Below are 14,786 nucleotides of genomic sequence, written 5' to 3'. Positions count from 1 at the left end.
AGGCGTGTTCCTCGTCACCATCATCAACGTGTTCATAACCTCCTTCAGCGTGGCCACGCCTAACGCACCTCTAGCCCCCGGGGGACAGATTATACAGCAAGCGGGGTAGAACAGTATAGCGAACATGACCGTGCTAGGCGTGTTCCTCGTCACCATCATCAACGTGTTCATAACCTCCTTCAGCGTGGCTACGCCTAACGCCCCTTTAGCCCCGGGGGGACAGATTATACAGCAAGCAGGATATAAAATTCGTCACAATAGTTGAAAAGGTGGACAGCTACCTACTGCACCATCAGATGACACTTGAAGATCAACTTTTGAACTTTAGTGATTTTAACATTTTAATAAATCCAAAATGATTTAGTGGTCAACCGATGAAACGACGCTAGTCGTTCCGCCTCACTTACACAGATAGTGTGAAATTAGAGGGATAGATTATAACGTCGATTCGTTTCTTTATTGCCACGAGTTATACCATAGGTACATGCTAACTATTGTAAACAAGTGTAAATTAAAAATTTATAACACCCCCGACAAGTGAAGGTTGCAGTAACTAGAAGAGCTGATAACTTTCAAAAGGCTGAACCGATTTTCTTGGATTATAGCTAAGAACATTCTCGATCAAGCCACCTTGCAAACAAAAACAAACTAAATTAAAATCGGTTCATTAGTTTAGGAGCTACGATGCCACGGACAGATACACAGATACACACGTGAACTTATAACTCCCTCTTTTTGGGTCGGGGGTTAAAAATGAAGCTTTATAAAGTTTATTAAAATATAAACTATCATTGGTTCCTTGTGATATTACTAATGTTTGCCTTTTTGTACAGAGATTTTTATTAGATTAGTTGCTCAAAGCTAATAAATTTATTAAAATAAGTTATTAATAAGACATGTCTTAAGCGCGCATTTACTATTATACTAAGATTATCCTTAAGATGTATTTATAGAATCTCATAAGAATCTGCATGCGTAACGAAGTGATCTTTTGCAAGAAATATTTTTATCGAATTTTGTAAATTTTTTATTGATAGAAATAAATTATGATCTGTATATAACTACTGACCTCAAGTGTTTCATTTATTTACAGCAACAACAAATCACCAATCTGACCACTGGGAAAGAGCGGAATAGATGAATGTTATTCGGTGGTTGATCCTTGCTACACAGGGTGTAATCAGAACGCTAGCAGACTTAGCGTTATATTAGTAAACTACTTAAACCCAATCCAATGCCAATAACCTTTATAAATAAATTGCCTTATTTTGTAGTTTTAGTGATTCAGTATTTTTCAAACCCCTAATGTATAGCGTGCAAAATTCGAGTCTATGCTCCACCCGCAGCATTGACTCCGAGTGGCCTACTTACGCAACGTTCGTTGACCTCTAGTGTCAGTCAGGTGTTTTATTTGCAATATATTGTGAACTTTTAAAAATACAGGAATTTTTTTTCGCGTTACCTTATCAGTAATCATCAGTATTCACCATGTATGATTTAAACGCAGTACATCGTAGCAGGGGGTGTAATCTTCATTATAATCTGAGAGGAGCGATAAAGCACAGCATAGCAGTGTTGATTGGTCACCTCAAGGATTGGGACTCACGGGCTGTTAAAATTATGACCAAAGTGGTCAAATATCCACCTCGATTTATCGCACAAACTTTTACGACAAAACTCGTCTTGTGTGCTTTACTTATATATACTGCCATTAACAAGTGTAAATTAAAAATTTATAACACCCCCGACGAACCAAAGTATCTGAGTTTTCCAAAACATCATTTTCAAATAAATAATTGTGTATTTAGGCAACGTCCATCTTGACAGCTTGACATTTGTCTATTGACATAATATTATGAACATAGATTATGAACCTAACGGTTATCTAACCTTCTTTTCTACAAGAAAACTAGAAAAGAGCTGATAACTCTTAAACGGCTGAACCAATTTTTTTAGATTATAGCTAAGAACACTCTCGATCAAGCCACCTTTCAAACAAAAAAAACTAAATTAAAATCGGTTCATTCATTTAGGCGCTACGATGCCACAGACAGATACACAGATACACAGATACACAGACACACAGATACACAGATACACACGTCAAACTTATAACACCCCTCTTTTTTGGTCGGGGGTTAAAAATCGAAACGTCTATTCGACCGCTGGTCATTTAATCGCTCGTGCGTTAACTGGTTGGGTTTACCAATGAAACAACAATGTTTTTAGAATCCAAATGTATTGAATACAAAACAAAACTAATAAAATTGTCAGATGGCAATTTCAAAACCGTCTATTCATCAATAGTGTTCAATAGAGCGAGTCCGTTGACCGACCATATCATACAAAACCACACGCGTCTCCGTTCTAGCTCAGAAATTAACCTACGTTACATACGAACTGACGCACTGAGTTGAAAAAATGTTACGATATTTCATCTAAAGTATTATTTTTTATTAATTTTTTTTGAGTTTTTTGACGTTACACTTCGCGATTCGCGCCGCAATAAAAGATAATAATGAAAGATGACGTCATAAGCTCATTACTTCATTCTGTGCAAATCCGACAAGGCGTGATCAGATCATGCGCTACACTATTCAAAAATTTGCTAAAGTCAAATTGTATGTTTGTTTTAATAAATGTGAAGAAATTAAAAATATCTCAGATTCTTTCCATATTTTTTTTCATTTTGTAGCATTTTTTCAACTTCGTGCGCACGTATATTGCCAATTTACAATATTATTATTAAATACTAAATATTTATTAAAATATTTCAAAAAAGATAAAACAAAATTACAATTCTCCAATTAACCAACTATGTTTTGCGTTATTTATATATGTACCATAGATAGATAGTCACACTATTTTGTGACTGAAGTATTTAATAATGGCCTGCACACACTTGCAACACCGCAGGCCCGACACGTCACGCTAAATAAGGTGTTGTCTTGTGTCGTGTTTCAGAGGCGCCAGTGTAAAAGTGGATCCACACCTGCGCACGCATACTATGTACACAACACGCATTAAATGCTTATGTATCAATACGCACGTGTATGTAAAGCGTATATCATGTTTGTCCGCTCTCCCAAAAATTCATTCTCAAAAACCAACCTAAAAGTATTGTACACATAGGTTAAATGCGATCACTCAGCGAATTTTTTGGCCAACACGAATTCAAATAGCTAACTTTGTGGATTTTCATATTACCATCAAAGGAAGTTTTATACATTTGTCGGAGCGATCTGAGATGGCGCCGACCAACGTGTAAACCTTCCTTATCGCCGGCACTCGTTGGACGCATTGGGCCAATGGGTGCTGCAGCCTTTAACAGATTAACTTAACTCCGACATCGATTTGTTCAACTTTTAAACTGACACTGGCAGAAATAGCCTCATATTAGATTTTGATTACGCGCACATCGCGTCGTGGCAATGTCGCAAGTGTGTATTTGACCTAATTCGAATAGAGATCACGTGACGTATCCATGATGTCATTCCGATATTTTACAATACTACATCCCAAAATATATAAAGAAATCGATTTTAAAATATAGAAATAAATGTCTATGTAAGTTATAGGAACATATTGTAAGGGGGTAAAAAATGGGTATGTTTTGTCACCCTAGCTTTTAAGGCGAATGACAACACTAAGTTATGGCATACAATTTTTTTTTTCTCTCGAATATCATCATCATAACTCCAAAATACTAATAGGCATTGTTTATTATTAATTAAAACAAAAATATGAGGTGTAAACAATTATATTCTGGATAAATCAGCTTCGTTTTCAATACGCCATATACTTAATAGTTTTTTGTAAAAGCTCAACTTTGTGGCAATCGCAGGTCCAGCGTGTATTAATAGAGGTCATTGAATTAAGAAGCATGCGCGTTGAGAGACGTAAAGCTGAATTATTATTACATATAATATGTATGAAAACTGCCAACCGGTGTATGGTAGATTCAACATTTCATGAGAGTGAAAAATTGTACGCAATAATAAGTGAGTATTCGCCTTAACATTTTCAAAGCATATCGAAATATTGATACATCGCTACAGACTATGGGTACACGGCTATGATACATCTATTTTATTGTTATATTAAAAATTAGTTTGCACAGCAATTTTTGAGACTTCCGCTAAAATCTAGCAATATTTATAGTCTATCCACGGAGAGAAATTAGTATAGGGCTCACTCTGTTACGAAATCCCATACAAATGACAAAGACAAACAACTCAGGGGGCGTTAACTATTTTGAGTCACCAACCAATCACAAACGAAACTAAGTTTTCGAATTGAATTTAGAACGTTTTTTGATAATACAGGTTCTTTAAAAGAGTAGTACAGAAAACATAGTTTTGTTTGTGATTGATTCGTGACTAAAAATGGTTAACGCCAACTGTGTTTGTCTTTGTCATTTGTATGGGATTACGTAACAGAGAGAGCGCTATACTAACTTCTCTCCGTGGATAAAGTATAGGTATATCGCCTTAATAGGAAAAATTACGTAGACACTATTGAAAGTTTTAAAATATCCGTTTAACTTATTCCGTCCCGAGTATAGTGAGAACCAGCTTCGTAGTTTCTTTAACCCTTTTTAATAAACCTTAACTACGATAAAATCCATTTACAAAAACTGTCAAAAAATCAAATTTATTCTCAGTTAGACATGACTGGAGATTGAAAAGTCGCAAGTTTTTTTTTATTCTGCGAAAGTTAAAAAATGTATCAATCAATTCGCGAACACTTTGAACTAAAAGTGTGTACATAATAATTACATTTAACTCTTTCGGACGCCTTGCATCTTGAGAGTTTTTTTTTTATTTACAAGTTCGCAACTGAAAATGTATTAAAATTAAAATTTTACAGAAAAACAAAATGAAAAGAAATGTTACTTTTTTTTGGTTAAATGGTGTAAAAATGTTTTGAACCCAAAAAATAGTAGTAGTGTGCAGTTTTAGAGTATGGTAACCTGTTGATTGTCCTTTTAAAAACAAAAAAATTAAATTAAAATAGTAGTGCACATTGCTATTTTAACTTCTATTAGAAGCTGTTTCTCACTTCACAGCTTTTCAGACTGAAAACCTTCACACCCTGAGTTAGTTTTTGAGATTAAAAATGTCTAATTTTACCTTACTGTAGAGCGACTACTATAGTATAATGTTAATAGTAAAAATGCATCGCATGGGGCCCGTTGTCCACTTGTTAGAGCGGCCGCACACGGGCAGCTCGCCAACTGACTGCTCAAGCGGTCGACAGTTTGCAATATGAAGTTGGAGGGAAAAAATATTTACTTAAATCTGACCAAGTTCTGCTGACTCCTTACATGAAACGGAGTTGATGAGCATTAAAAAATTGACAGTTTGGTTTACTTTTGATTGCTTGGCCAAAAGTTTGACTATATAAAAATTGTTTTCACAAAAAAGATCTGATGTTTTAGGAATTAAGACAGTTTTCCTCTCCTCTGGTTTTGGATTTCCCCATACTGTCCCAGTTAAAAAACACTATAACATAAAATGGACAAAATTATTTTCTCGATATACATACATGTAATTTAAAAAACTCATGATAAATGCCATACCATCAGCTATATGCCTTACGAACTTAGCTCGAACGCTGTCCAATGCTAAGCTAATAAAAGGTAAATTGTAGTTCGCTTTGCAGCAGTCAGTCATGACTGCTTCACCGCTCGTGTGTGGTCGCTCTTATACTTGCTTGGCGATATTAACGCTAAACTTATTGGTAACATTTCAATAGGTTTCAAAGAGGACTTATTTATAAAATTTTATGAACGAAACAGGGTTGCACATCGTCAGTGTTTTATAAAAAAAAACTGAGAAAGAAATCGTCATGATTTTTAAGAACCTAGTACACATTTTTCCAACGCCATCGGCGAATGTACTTGGCGTACATTTGCAGTGTACGGCCACGTACGTAGCGTGCGTACTGTATGTAAACGTACGTACGTAATGCGTACGTACTGTACTTTACGTACGTGCGTACGTATTTAGCGTAATTTAGTGCTATATTTGGAACAGAATATTGCATGATTCAAAAGAACCCCGTTAAAATATTTTCGGTCCATGCCCAATATTTAGAACGCCATATAAAAATCGCATGGATGTTTTTGATGAAGGAGATAAAAATATTGAAGTCCCAGAGCAATTAGAGGGAGGAATAAATTGCGAAAACGTTCCACATCGACAAAGAAAACTCCATATCAGAAGAGTTTTTATAAAACACTGTACGACGCATGTTGACGACGTAAACAAATGATTTGTCTGGATGTATTCGGGGTATGTTGATATTTGTGTGTGTGTATGTGTGTGTGTATGTAGTGGTGGGGATGGGGGTACGGGAAGTGGGAGGGAGTCGAGTCTATATGGCGTCGATGTCCACGTCAATATCCCCATCTTCGTCAGGCTGCGGCTTGGGCGCGGGAGTCGACACCGCCTTGATGGGCGTGGCTTTAGCGCGATCATCGTACTCGATCTGAAAATTGAATGGATTTATTTTTATTTCTTAACCTTTAATGTGCCTCTTAAAAGCCGATTCACACCAAGCACGTACACGTGACACGCGCGTAGAGACGCGCGTGAATCCGTAGACGTAACTGCACGCATTACGTTTACGCAAACGTTCACGCCACGCAAGCGGTATGCCATGTCTCAAACAGTTCCATACATTACAACGCAATGCTATGCAATACGTCTACGCTTACGCGATGCATACGCGGCCTGTGTGGCCGGCCCTTAAGTCAGTTAAGTTTTTTCTTATTACAATAACATGTACTTATTTAAATGTTTAGCTTTGTTTTCTATCATTTTAGTTTATAGTTAGTACTCATCCGTTACGTCTTATAACTGTACAGTGTACACACATTTTTTGGAAGTAACTAGTTTTGGTGGTTAGGTCCCCTGCAGCATCAGGATTGAGGAGTTGGAATCCAAATTTTTTATGGAACAATATTGTAAAGTATCTCTATTGATTTAAAAAGACCACCAAGGTCAGGTTCCGTGAAGCATCAGGATTAAACTTATATAATTACGGTCCTTATTTGATCAAAGAGTACACAAACCTCGATATCCTCCTCGCTCTCCTCGTCGGAGTCCTCTTCGTCGGCCTGCTGCAGCCAGTCGATGAAGGGCTGCGCGCGCCGCACCACGTCTGCGACTATCTCCTTGGACGCGAACTTGCGGGACGGCTTGGCTGCCCACTCGAGGATGGTCTTCTCTTCCACGATGTCATAGTCGTACAGTAACTGAAAAAAACCGGCCAAGGGCGAGTCAGACTCGCGCACCGAGGGTTACATACTCGGCTATTTTTCCCGACATTTTGTATGATTAATCGAAAACTATTATGCAGAAAAATAATTAAAATTCTGTTTTAGAATTTACAGGTAAACCCCTTTCATATGATACCCAACTTGGTATAGTTATCTTACTTTGAAAATTGAGACACATTTAAATATATTTTTTGTGATGTAACCACAAATTCACGGTTTTCGGATTTTTTCCTTACCTTGTGCTATAAGACCTACGGCATTCCGAACCAGTGGTAAATTATTTGACGATTCAAAAGCACTTGTAAAAGTTTATTTGAATAAAAATCTATTCTATTCTGTTCTATTCTATTCTACCTACCTACCTACCAAATTTCATGATTCTAGGTCAAAGGGAAGTACCTTATAGGTTTTCTTAATAGACAAAACAGGCAACAAAGTGATCCTATAAGGGTTCCTGTTTTTCTCTTGAGCTAGATACGGAACCCTAAAAACTGAATAAAAGAGGGAGTAGTCGGTTACCTTCAAGGCGGCCGGTACTTTGGGCAGCAAAGTAGCATTGGTGGCCGCGAGCGCAGTGAGCGCGTGCAGCGCCGCTCGAGGCGCCTTAGGGTCGGCGCGCGCCAGGCGCAGCAGCAGAGCGCGATGCTTCTTCACGTCGGCCGCTAGTGTGCTCGCGCCTACGAGCACTTCGAATGCTACCAGCAGCGCTCTCGCCTTCACTTCCAGACTGGAATTTATTTCATGTAATAAATAAATTATTAACTATATTTTTTAATGTAACAATACATCTAATCTTATTATTTAAATCATGCCCGTGTGGAATGGTGCCAAGAATACTGGCTGCATTTCCGCGCTGGACAGCAAGGCAGGCCTTTGATTTTTGTAAGATGATAATATAGTGGTGATAATTAATTACATAAACTTAAAGTTACGAGGGTTCCAAACGCGCCCTGGTCTGAGAAGAGCCCACGACAAACTCAGCCGGGTATACTTATTATTATCATCAAACACTTCACAAACTTCGACTAGACTTACCGGTCGGCCTCGTGCAGAATGTCGTTGATGGCCTTGGCGCCCTCCACGTCGCCCGCATCAGCGCGTTGTTTTAAGAACGAGTAGAAGATGTCCATACGTTGCTTCTCGTTCTTCTCGCTGTCCTCCGACAGAGTCATGCTCTTTGCGCCCTCCGTTAGATCTGAAAACAAGGATTTATTTTCTTATTTTTAGGGTTCTGTACCAAAGGAACGTGGACCAATCAGAAGAGAGAAAGCTCAAACTCCCATAAGAACAAAATTGAATTTGATTCCCGTTATTCCCTAAAGCCAATTTCTTTAGTTTTTCGAATAGGTATGATCAAAAGTTTATTTTTCGTGTTATTTCGTAACCTCATCGAGCCCTGCAGGAAACGAACCTTGCATCCTGGCCCTGACGGCCGCCTCACTGACGTCCACCGTCCAGTTGCCGTCGTCGTCATCATCGTCGGCCGCTTTGCTCTTCTCCTTCTTGCTGCTCTTCGGGTTCGGAGTGGTTGGAGTTACCGGGACATCGCTTTCCTGAAGGCAAAAAGCATAAGGTACTGCTCGAGTGTCTCAAAATGCTATGTAAACAAAGGACACCCCAATGAATAACAGCCCAACTTTACATTGTTATGTAGATATTGGAAAAATAAGAATCGGCGCAAAGCTTCTTGTCGTTATCGCGTCCGACAGCTTACCGCTGCCTGGTACAACTATTCTCTCACTTCATCTCTGCTGGTTTAGCCAGCACTGTTGCCATAGACTTTGAGACGCGATTTCAAGATGATCCCATTCCCAGTCCATTCCCTCACTTTCATAGTTTTCTTCATCCCGCTGCTTGTTGTGTGTATGACACCAAGATCTCATTCACTGCACAAGTTCATGGTCGGAGACCTTTGTCACGTGACACCAACTTCAGTTACATGAATAAAGTACCAGGAGAGCACAGTACGACACTAAATCAATGCCGTATATCCGTATATCAAATAATACGGGACAGTAAATCAATGCCGTGGGACACTTGACAGATTGCATTTTCTCACTCTCTCATTTGCTCTTATGAGTGAGCGAGATAGTGCAGCTTTGCTACTGTCGGGTGTCTCAACGGCACCCCATGTTTTGTATACTTACGTTCTTGGCGTCATGGTTTTCCCCATCATGGTTCCCGTTGGCTGCAGGCCCGCTGCGTTTCGAGCGTTTGCCACGGTTGCCCTCCGTCAGCGAAGAACCCTGCCGATAAAAAATCAATGTAAAATATGATAATGAATGTAAAATACTGCGTGTTGCTTGGCCGAGATTTGATATTTAATAAAACATTCTTAAAATTGTTATTATGGATTTAAACGGAATTTTTAGAAGTCTAGACCAGACCAACCAGACTAGATACATCTGGTTATTCCAGGATCTACATGCTCTTGTCTCTCAGTTCTCTCAATCAAGTTCTTGAATATAGGTGTTGGAAGTACAACTATCCAAGACTCTGGGTTATATCCTAGCCAGTTTAGCAGTTTTTTTTAAAGTTTGTCATCAAATTTGACAACAACTTTGAGAAGTCTAGATTAAGTCAAACAGTCGTCTAGGCCAGACTAGACTAGACCTGTTCGTCTCAGTACCTGCATGCTCGGGTCTGCGGCGGGTGGGTTCTTGAGTATGAAGGTGTTCAGCTTGTGGTTGAAGTCCAGCACGCCGTGGTAGCCGCACGCCTTGCAGCCCTGCGATATCGTGTTGCGCTTCGTCGACACGATCAGATCCGTCTCCGGGTTGTCGCATTCCGGGCAAAGCACGAACTTGCGGATAAACCTGGGAACAACCGCTCATGTTTTAGGACAATGCATATACAGTTTCTGGAGAAGACACTCATCATATTAGACGGTAGGTCATCCGTCAGTCAAGAAGTAAGTACATCCCCCAAGATGACACCCATGGGCGGAGAGGCACCAGCGAACGTTTTTAGAGCTCCCGGAGCCTCTTAATATGCGCTGAGGATAGTCACCAAGGGGGGTTTCTTGTAGTTTAGGCATGGACCTTCAAAATTGGTGGAGATCACAATGTATCTGAGACGGTCGGAACAGGAGGTTAAGGACCTGCACATTAACTAAGGTTTTACTAGGTAGAAAGAAACCTAAAATAGCCCATCAAAAAAAACCTGGAAAAACCTATTGTCTAATAGACAGTTATAGTTACCCGTCTAGCAGGTCCTGTAACTTGGCCGAGTCGTGGCTTCCGTTGACGATGAAGCGCTCGTTCTTGAAGTCAAACTGCGTCTGCGCGCCCAACTCGCACCCGAAGTATTTCGTCGGATCTACAGAAAATAAATATTGTCAATATCAGCGTATCACGCTAGATGGCAATGATCTCCAACGTAGTGAAATGTTTGGGGTGCAACATTCTGATGAGATTCTGGCGTTTATTAAGAATAAATGGACGTGGATGAAGATACTCTCAATTGGATATTCAATACAATTTTCAGGCTGGAAGAACTTCATTATTTGTGTAGAAAAAATTATAAATGTAACTCACAGGTGGCGGGTCGGCCGAGCGCCTTGGCCACCTCGGGCATGTTGACGATGACGGTCTTGATGCCGTTGCCTTTGCCCTCCACCTTGGCGCAGATGCGCGGCATCTTGTAGCGGTAGAACGCATCCGCCACGTTGCGGTTCACGTTCACGGACCCCATGGCGACGGCTGGTCGAGCGAAGCTTCACTTAATTATTAAACCTAACTAATTATTCCAGAGGGTGAATTTTGTTTTGACACTGAATCTGAAACAAAAAGTGTTCCGATGATTGATCAATCAGGAGATCCTGGAGCCTCCCGAAATCATTGAGGGTAATCAGCGTGGCAAGATATCCTAAGAGTCTTCCAGAAGCTGTATAGGAGCAGACGAAAGAGCAACACAAGTGTTATTGCTGCAGTGCAGAGGCATGGCAGACCAAAGCGAGAGCGAAAGTCTCATTCCGGGAAGTCCTCCGGTAACTTAGGCGGCCTGTTGGTTTTTAGAGCGAGCTTGCATGGCTGGAGTAACATCTCCAGAAGGGAGCGGCACTGAACGCACAACCGGTGTAAGCATCTATGCAGAAACCTGCCCTGAAGGAAGAAAGAAGAAGCCCTTTTTTCTACAAAACAGGAAGTAAGGAATAAAATCAATCCGAATCTTCTGAATTTCTTCAACCTAGGGCACCCTCGGAGCGCGCCAGTCACATTTGCAGGTACTGGTGTGTGGGTGTACGTGCTGGAGTGTGGCAATGCTCACCAGGTGTCGTGCTCGTGCACTGGTGGGTCTGGCGGTCTGGCGGCGGTCTAGCTCGAAGGGAGCGGCATAGAGCGGCGGGCCCAGGGCACCCGCGGAGCGCGCCAGTCACGTCTGCCGCAGCGGCAACAGCTTCCGATGCCTGTTACTGCAAAACTTTGATCTTCTGCAACACACAACACGTGTACCCCTGTACCTGAAATGGTAGATCACCTTCTTCTAACAAAAAAATCTGACGCTTTGCTCTCAACAAGATTTAAAATTTTCGTTAGACTCTTAACTATTTTTGCTAATATAATGAACGAGAATTCTGATTCCAAATTCCTTAAAAAGATATCGAGAGAAAGTGAAATTTTCAGTTCAACCTGGAGATAATTACTGGACATATATGGAAAAGGGATCATGACACGTGGAAGTGTTACCTGCGAGCAGTATTGCTTGGTGTGTGAAGCGTCATGCACGCTCGTCGACAGCCGGTACCCCGCGCCGCGACAAACCGACCACTCTCCTCGCACTGTACTGATGTCTCTGCAACAACCAAATACGCTTTCAGTAAATGTGTTCTTCTTGTGAGCAATTGAGCGTATTCACAGGGTCTGGAAGCTGGTTCCTAATTTGGCAGCCACATGGTGGTATGGAGCAGAAACGTGGACACTGACAGCAGTTAGCCTCGTCCACAAACTTAAAGTCGCTCAGCGCGCTATTAAGCGAGTTATGTTGGGTGTCACTTTCAGGGATAAATCCAAAACGAGGAAATTCGCAGAAGAACAAAAGCGACGGACATAGCAAACGATTAGCAAGCTTGAAGTGGCAATGGGCAGGTCATGTCTGTTATAGAACCGACGGCCGATGGGGCCGACGTGTTCCGGAATGGAGACCGCGTAGCGTAAGGGCAGTGTGGGACGACCTCCAGCCCGCTGGGCCGAAGATCTGAAGAAGGTGACGGGAAGCGGGTGGATGAGGAAGGCGGAGGACCGTGTTTGGTAGCGCACTCCTGGAAAGGCTTATGTCCAGCAGTGGACGCTTACAGGAATGGAATGGAACGGAAAGGTAGGAAAGAATTTTTTTTCTGAGACGTAAGATGCGACCAGAAAACTGGGAAGGTAAGAGTATCAGTTCAAATAACTTTTTAGAATACCCATTGTAGTCAATAGAGTACATAGTAACGTAATTTTGGTGCTCTAGGGATTTCAACGCGCATGTTAGATGGAAGGAGTTGATACTGGGGTGCCAGAAAAAATTTTTTTGATGGACTACACACTTTTTTAATCCCTATTTTACCCTGTTAGAGATAGAATTATCAAAAATACTTTCTTAAAGAAATGTCTACGTCATAATAGCTATCTGCATGCCAAATTTCAGCCTGATCCGTTGAGTAGTTTGAGCTGTGTGTTGATAGGTCAGTCAGTCAGTCAAACGATCAGTCAGCTTTCCCCTTTATATATTTAGATAGATAAGTCTTTTTGAATGGAAACTGGAAGGAAAAAAACTTCAACTAAAAAATTTGATAACTTCGAAGAAATTTTTTATCGGCGTGGTACACTAAGATTAATTTTAATCGCCTTATCAGGTCAGCAGCACGTTGGTATGACGTCAGCGAAACGTAATACGAGTAAACACAATAAATCGTTGGTTTTCAGCTAAGTCGACGTGACATCGGAATGCCAGTAGCCAAGTGGAGCAAACGTCAGCTTTGAGCGAGCTGTTTCATATTACAAGCATTCACAGACGTTTGATAAGGCCACGTCCGTGCAGGGGTGATAAGAGTGCTGCATAGAATGTCGAGCATTGTGGCGGCTATTACTATGCGGCATTGTATGCAGTGTAATTTTCGAAGAAACAAAATTTTTGTTGAATATTCCGACACTTATTGCTAACTCGTCGACATATTACCGACTAATCGGCCGAGTCCATTACTGGATCTACTCTCAGGTCGAGGAATTAAGTTAGCCTAAATATCGACCTTGTACATACTTGTTCAGTTACGCCAAGTGCCAAGCTATCTTAGGCACATTTTCCATCGTCTTTTTTCCACCCGAAACTGAACTAGTTGAAGATCTTATTATATTGTCAAAGACTGTATATCGCAAATGTTTTTGATAGCGTTGAGACTTGAGACAGTAGTTTATGAGCTTTTTGGAAAAACCCAAAGCCAAAAATCCATACCAACTTAGGAAACCCACAATAATTATTCCTGTAGGTACTTAATCTTCGACAGGTTTTCCCTTGTCAATGATTTAGTGTGATGATAAATAAGTATTTGATGGAATGCGATAGAATTGAAACAACGCCTATCGTTTAAGCGGAACTGTACTAAAAATGTGAAGTACTTTTAGTTTCTTTACATACTTATCTTGAACATTAAAAACGGTCAAGTGCGAGTCGGACTAGCACAGAAAGGGTTCCGTACCATCGTACAAGAAATAACACTTTATTTATTTTTTAATTTTCATGGCGATAGTTTAGAAAATTATAGTATTCGCTGTTATAGCGGCAATAGAAATATACTTTGTCAGGTCGCTACCTATTATGGTTCACGAGACAGTTCGCTGACAGACAGACGGACGGACGGACGACGGACGGACAGCAGTGTCTTAGTAATAGGGTCCTTTTGTGGTCCTTCGGGTACGGAACCCTAAAAATCAAGTTGGTAAAAAATTAACTGTAATTTGCGTGTGACTTACGAAAAACAATAATATTAGCGTATTAAGCACGAACTGACATTTCGTAAATCGAAGGCAGTTTAAGCCAAGGTGATCCAATCTTTGGCTGCGAAGTTATTGTCTGACGACTTGCGAATTCAAAACAAACAGCACGTGTATTGTGTACATCGATGAACGTGGCATTACCATAAAATCGATACAAATCAGACCAATATATACTTTAAACACTTGCGATAAATACGAAAATGCCAAGTACAAGTTTCGATTTTTTGCACACACTTGCTACTCGATTATGTTAATGGGTTTGTCCTTGAAATTGAACGTTACCATTGGTCAAGAAAAATGCGTTTTACACACACAGTTATAATGTCGTAAAATATTATATTATGTTGCTTTTGGCCACCGTAGGGCCGCCAAACCTACTAACTTCCAAAAAAAGCCTGGATGTTAAAGGACTAGAGTGAAGAAACACTCGGTTTGATCCAGAATCCTGATCGAATATAAGCATTAAGAGTAGAGGTGAAGTGAAATCAAAGATACCTAGGCTACATATTTTAATGCCTGCCAGTAGT

General features: G+C 40.4%; 1 protein-coding gene across 4 annotated transcripts in view; it reads right to left on the bottom strand.

The window, feature by feature from the left end:
• Positions 1-14,786, bottom strand: part of LOC123873221 (eukaryotic translation initiation factor 5) — a 46,631-nt gene that overhangs the window by 12,004 nt on the left and 19,841 nt on the right. For 2 of the 4 annotated variants that reach the window (XM_045917958.1, XM_045917956.1), the window contains exons 3-13: positions 11,974-12,079; positions 11,555-11,717; positions 10,822-11,063; positions 10,486-10,603; positions 9,915-10,101; positions 9,433-9,531; positions 8,697-8,838; positions 8,321-8,480; positions 7,805-8,012; positions 7,079-7,261; positions 2,228-6,492 (exon numbers count right to left, since the gene is read on the bottom strand). In XM_045917958.1, coding sequence (XP_045773914.1) covers positions 6,379-6,492; positions 7,079-7,261; positions 7,805-8,012; positions 8,321-8,480; positions 8,697-8,838; positions 9,433-9,531; positions 9,915-10,101; positions 10,486-10,603; positions 10,822-10,978 — 1,368 coding nt within the window. In that variant the 5' untranslated portion in view covers positions 10,979-11,063; positions 11,555-11,717; positions 11,974-12,079 and the 3' untranslated portion in view covers positions 2,228-6,378. Of the gene's footprint in view, positions 1-2,227; positions 6,493-7,078; positions 7,262-7,804; positions 8,013-8,320; positions 8,481-8,696; positions 8,839-9,432; positions 9,532-9,914; positions 10,102-10,485; positions 10,604-10,821; positions 11,064-11,554; positions 11,748-11,973; positions 12,080-14,786 lie in introns of those variants that run through there. The other 2 variants (XR_006797639.1, XM_045917957.1) reach the window with 2 other exon arrangements.

Source organism: Maniola jurtina, chromosome 16 (genome assembly GCF_905333055.1).
Source record: "Maniola jurtina chromosome 16, ilManJurt1.1, whole genome shotgun sequence".
Taxonomy (NCBI): Eukaryota; Metazoa; Arthropoda; class Insecta; order Lepidoptera; family Nymphalidae; genus Maniola; species Maniola jurtina.
This window is presented reverse-complemented; position numbering and strand designations above follow the sequence as displayed.